Source organism: Neoarius graeffei, chromosome 13 (genome assembly GCF_027579695.1).
Source record: "Neoarius graeffei isolate fNeoGra1 chromosome 13, fNeoGra1.pri, whole genome shotgun sequence".
Classification (NCBI taxonomy): domain Eukaryota; kingdom Metazoa; phylum Chordata; class Actinopteri; order Siluriformes; family Ariidae; genus Neoarius; species Neoarius graeffei.
Window position 1 is genome coordinate 37259542 of NC_083581.1, and position 6000 is coordinate 37265541.

Sequence of the window (6000 nt, forward strand, 5' to 3'; positions counted from 1 at the left end):
TAAATGTCAGTAATATGCATACTGCAATTTCACTCAATTCAGCCGCATTTTACCAGCGTTATGGCCCTTGATTACCAAACTTGTACTTTGACAATTTCATGAAGGTGTATTAAGCACTTATAGCATAGATATAGTTGCCAGCAGGGGATATTGTCCCCTCAGAACACTCTTGTTACTTTTCAACTTTAACTTGAAGATTTTGAAGCTTTACTTCAGCTTTTTAGAGAGTTAATTGTTAATTTAGACAGTAATTGTTCTTTTACTTGAGGAATTTTGCTACTTTTACCACCTCTGAAAGTGACTTGTACAACACTTCAGGATGGCTGCTACAACAGAAGAAGGCTCAATGCCTTCCTTTTGTCCACATTTATACATACTTCTTAAATAGTCATAAAAAAGTAACAATTGTGATCCTTCAGGATTGCAGTCTGTTAACAATGCTAACTTGGGCGGCACGGTGGTGTAGTGGTTAGCGCTGTCGCCTCACAGCAAGAAGGTCCAGGGTTCGAGCCCAGTGGCTGACGAGGGCCTTTCTGTGCGGAGTTTGCATGTTCTCCCCGTGTCCGCGTGGGTTTCCTCCGGGAGCTCTGGTTTCCCCCACAGTTCAAAGGCATGCAGGTTAGGTTAACTGGTGACTCTAAATTGACCGTAGGTGTGAATGTGCTTGGAGAGGAGATGGGCACTACCAAGCAATCCAAGCCCAGAGAAAAGACATGAGAGATGAGTGTCTATGTCAGCATCTCTCATGCCTCCCTATGACCGCAATGCGGTTACGGGAATGAACAGAACAGAACAGAACAATGCTTACTTAGCACCACTAAGCTATTCTTACATGTTAGCAATGTTAGCATCACTGTTTCACTACAGAAATAGAAGCAAACTTGTCATAACTACTGCTCTCCATTTGAGTTAAGGGAAAAGTAAAGAATGTACTATTTTGCTAACTATCATTTTAATTCATGACAATGTGACTAGGGTGGCACGGTGGTGTAGTGGTTAGCACTGTCGCCTCACAGCAAGAAGGTCCGGGTTTGAGCCCAGTGGTCAACAAGGGCCTTTCTGTGTGGAGTTTGCATGTTCTCCCCGTGTCCGCGTGGGTTTCCTCCGGGTGCTCTGGTTTCCCCCACAGTCCAAAGACATGCAGGTTAGGTTAACTGGTGACTCTAAATTGACCGTAGGTATGAATGTGAATGGTTGTCTGTGTCTATGTGTCAGCCCTGTGATGACCTGGCGACTTGTCCAGGGTGTACCCCGCCTTTCGCCCGTAGTCAGCTGGGATAGGCTCCAGCTTGCCTGCGACCCTGTACAGGATAAGCGGTTACGGATAATGGATGGACAACATGATGGTAATTGTGTTTTATTTTTTAACCATTATTTATTATAGCTGAATTTCCAGCTCATTACAAGCAGCCTGGTTAGTTATTGGTTAAAATGTTGCTCGGCAGATTTACTGATTGCTCCAGCTGTATGTTACTGATTGGTTTGTCAGATGTGGGTGTGGTTTACTGTTGATTAGCTGTGCTGTGAAGGGGATAAACAATGGATACAGGTTGGTTATGTAATTCAAACATTTTTGTATTTTCTTGTTTTTAAAAGTTGTTTCGTTCAGAGGAAGGGGAGGAATATGATGCAATTTTAAAAACAGCAGGTACGTAAGGATTCATGGAGAGACTAATTTAAATCAAATAACATTTTCTTCACAAGTTGCTGTTATTTTTCTTTTCAAACCTCTAGTGTTTCCAGTCTCTAAAAGGTCATAGGAAACCTTAATAATGTATGCAAGTTAATTAACTAAAATAAGCTGAAACAGAATGTGTCTGTTGGCTTGATAAGGATGAAAAAAGCACACACACAAAAAAAGAAAAATGACTTCACTTTTTTCCACACTGATCTGATGGGAGCTACAGCCTGTGTGTGTGTGTGTGTGTGTGTGTGTGTCTAGCTTTGGAATAAATAAAAAAAGGTATTTTTGGTGTTTCTATCTTGCATTCTTATTTTGTGATAACATGCCCAGACGTATCTGTTTGCTCTGAGTGAACATGGCTACAGAGGGATAGGATTTCGCCATGATGCTTCATTTTTTTGAAACCTTTGAATCCTGATCGGTATCTTTGACAGTTAAGTCATTCACATTATTTTATGTTCAGAATGCATAACAGAACCTGAATGTGGGGAGGGTATGGGCCATGACCCTGTGGTTGCTAGTAATTAAGCAGAACGAAGGCTGTGTGTGAAGTGATTTAGTCTTTCTTAGTCTCTCTGAGGCAAATTATGTAATCGCCCAACAGAACGGAAGGATAAGACTGTGCAATTGTGTGTAATGGGTGTTTATCTGGTTGTGTGTGCTGTGTAATGATTGGCAATCTGGTTGTGCATGGTGCGTTGTGATTAGTGATCTGGTTGTACATGGTGTGTGGTGATTGGTGATCTGGATGTGAGTGGTGTGTTGTGATTAGTGATCTGGATGTGAGTGGTGTGTTGTAATTAGTGATCTGGTTGTACATGGTGTGCTGCAATTAGTGATCTGGATGTGCATGGTGTGTTGTGATTAGTGATCTGGATGTGAGTGGTGTGTTGTAATTAGTGATCTGGTTGTACATGGTGTGCTGCAATTAGTGATCTGGATGTGCATGGTGTGTGGTGAATAGTGATCTGGTTGTACATGGTGTGCTGCAATTAGTGATCTGGATGTGCATGGTGTGTGGTGATTAGTGATCTGGTTGTACATGGTATGTTGCGATTAGTGATCTGGATGCGCATGGTGTGTGGTGATTAGTGATCTGGATGTGCACAGTGTGTGGTGATTAGTGATCTGGATATGCACTATGTGTGGTGATTAGTGATATGGGTGTGCATGGTGTGTGTTGATTAGTGATCTGGATGTGCATGATGTGTGATGATTAGTGATATGAATGTACATGGTGTGTTGCAATTAGTGATCTGGATGTGCATGGTGTGTGGTGATTAGTGATCTGGGTGTACATGGTGTGTGGTGATTAGTGATCTGGGTGTACATGGTGTGTGGTGATTAGTGATCTGGGTGTACATGGTGTGTGGTGATTAGTGATCTGGGTGTACATGGTGTGTGGTGATTACTGATCTGGATGTGCATGGTGTGTGGTAATTAGTGATCTGGATGTGCATGGTGTGTGGTGATTGGTGATCTGGATGTGAGTGGTGTGTTGCGATTAGTGATCTGGTTGTACATGGTGTGTTGTGATTATTGATCTGGTTGTGCATGGTGTGTGGTAATTCGTGATCTGGATGTGAGTGGTGTGTTGCGATTAGTGATCTGGTTGTACATGGTGTGTGGTAATTAGTGATCTGGATGTGCATGGTGTGTGGTAATTCGTGATCTGGATGTGAGTGGTGTGTTGCGATTAGTGATCTGGTTGTACATGGTGTGTGGTAATTAGTGATCTGGATGTACATGGTGTGTGGTAATTCGTGATCTGGATGTGAGTGGCATGTGGTGATTGGTGATCTGGTTGTGCATAGTGTGTAATAATTGGTGATCTGGATGTGAGTGGTGTGTTGCAATTAGTGATCTGGATGTGAGTGGTGTTTTGCAATTAGTGATCTGGATGTGCATGGTGTGTAGTAATTTGTGATCTGGTTGCATGTGTTGTGTTGTGATTAGTGATCTGGCTGTGAGTGGTGTGTTGTGATTAGTGATCTGGATGTGCATGGTGTATAGTAATTTGTGATCTGGTTGCGTGTGTTGTGTTGTGATTAGTGATCTGGCTGTGAGTGGTGTGTTGCAATTAATGATCTGGATGTGCATGGTGTGTGGCGATTAGTGATCTGGATGTGCATTGTGTGTGGTGATTAGTGATCTGGATGTGCATGGTGTGTTGCGATTAGTGATCTGGATGTGCATGGTGTGTGATGGTTAGTGATCTGGATGTGCATGGTGTGTGATGGTTAGTGATCTGGATGTGCATGGTGTGTGGTGATTGGTGAGCTGATTGTGCATGGTGTGTGGTGATTGGTGAGCTGATTGTGCATGGTGTGTGTAGTGAGTGTGCTGTACCTGTGTGGTTGCTAAAGAGAGAGAAAACAGCAGGACAGGGAGACTGTATGGTTTGCCCAACTGCTGCTCTGGGCCAACACACCACAGAATCCCATGTTGGGAAACAGCCTACACACGCACACACACAATTTTAGCACAAGTTAGCTGTTTTGAAGCAGTTTCCTTTAAAAAAAAAAGAAAAAGAAAAAAAAACATCCACAAAGTGCTAGAATGCTCATGCTTTGTGAATTGGTAATCAATATGATTGACAGGCAAAGTAAATGCACCCCTAGTGCTGATTGATTGAATGTTGAAGGCTACATCATTTTTGTAGTCAGAGGTGCCACAGAGACCAGGGTTTCACCTCTGAGTGGATTATATTTTACTGTCATGCCAACTGCTGGAACATAATAAAATATTACAAAGTGTTCTGATGTTTTAAAAAAAAAAGGAAATTTCTTGGAAATGTAGCCTGTCTCACTTGTAAATTATCTTATAGAAAACCAGTTTCCAAATGAATAAATTTGAATGAAAATCTAAGATTCTACATGTTTTAAAAGTGTGACCTGTCTGCTCTGAAGTGCTGAGGTTTTCCTGTTCAGCGATTGCTCTCAGACAGAGCTGCTCTTCTCGTTCCAGCTGGAATATATACTCACACTCTGGGTGCAAATTCGCCCACACCTACAGAAAGAAAGTAAGAGATAAATATGGGGGAGGCACGCTTGAAATCATCATTATGAAAATTGAACATATATGAATTACATTCACAGACACTTTCCTTGGAGACTGCATTTGAGCTACTCTGTGTCTGAAATCACTCACTATTCACTATATAGTGGACTGTATAGTGAGTTCGCCATTTTGTAGTGCTGTCCGAATGTATAGTGAGATTTATTACACCCTATACAGTGGACTCATAGTATCCCACAGTGCATCGTGAAAAGTAGTGCACAACCGATGGCCACTAACTAAGCAATATATACCATCATGCATTGTGGTTGTGCTGAAAGACAGATAAAATACAAAAATAAAATTTACAGTGCAAAGCAAGGAATTAATCAAAAGCCTCAAATTTGATTTAATAAAATGCAGCAGCAAAGAAGAAAGAAAGTATTGGGGCTTGATTTAAAAGAACTGAAAGATGCAGCAGACCACGGGCGATTGCTCTAAGACAACGAGGGAGGCTCAGCCTCCTCTAAAAATGACAAACATCGTGTAGGATGAATTGCGCTAAGCTTATATTATAGCCGACCTTATAACATTGCTATTTCAGATCCAGAATCATAGAAATATATGTGCTCAACCCAACTACAGTGCGAAATCATTCCGTTATAACTTTCCCCAGTTCGCCTAATGTGTGCGTGAGTTTTTCCCCCTCGTGACAGCGCGATGCAGCCCAGCCTCAGTGGACTTCAATGGCATTTGGGAGCTATGCGCTTTTCAATATCAAAATGCAAGACGATTATTGGACAAAGACTGCGAAAACGCCCACCCACGGACTCCGAGCCTCACAGTGGGAGGGACATGGCAGTTTCCGCGAGGAGACTGGTGATTGGTGAAAGCGGCCGGATATTTTCTTTGATTGACAGCTCGTTTCAAATACAGACAGGCAGCGGTGAATTTCAGTTCAGTCCCATGCGGATTCACAAGTGCTGTGGTGAAGAAATCAGCTTACATTTCGATTTCATTCATTACATACGGTTTCTACCAGCTTTTTTAGTTTGTATATATTTTCATTGTAAATAAAGTGTAAATATAGTGTTGTCAAGTTTGCTATCTTAGTTCCAGAAATTTCATTTATTTGAGTGACTGAACTTGAACTTGAGGGGGCTAGTCAGCTAGCAAGAAAGCTGCGCACAGATGCCAAGCATTGCTGATTTAATTTTGGCGAAGCCATTTGCCAGTCTTCCTTTCGAGGAAAAAATTAAAATTAAAGAGCAGGGTAGACCAACGCCTCAAATTGACTTGGTGAAAAAGGTAGGGAATAA

At 42.0% G+C, this 6000-nt stretch overlaps 1 protein-coding gene across 1 annotated transcript in view; it reads right to left on the reverse strand.

Annotated features, from left to right (window-relative positions):
- Positions 1-4804, reverse strand: part of ghrhrl (growth hormone releasing hormone receptor, like) — a 53970-nt gene extending 49166 nt beyond the window's left edge. The window contains exons 1-3 of the mRNA XM_060936649.1: positions 4775-4804; positions 4579-4693; positions 4034-4141 (exon numbers count right to left, since the gene is read on the reverse strand). Of these exons, the coding sequence (XP_060792632.1) occupies positions 4034-4141; positions 4579-4693; positions 4775-4804 (253 nt within the window). The remainder of the gene's footprint in view (positions 1-4033; positions 4142-4578; positions 4694-4774) is intronic.
- Positions 4805-6000: the final 1196 nt, after the last annotated feature.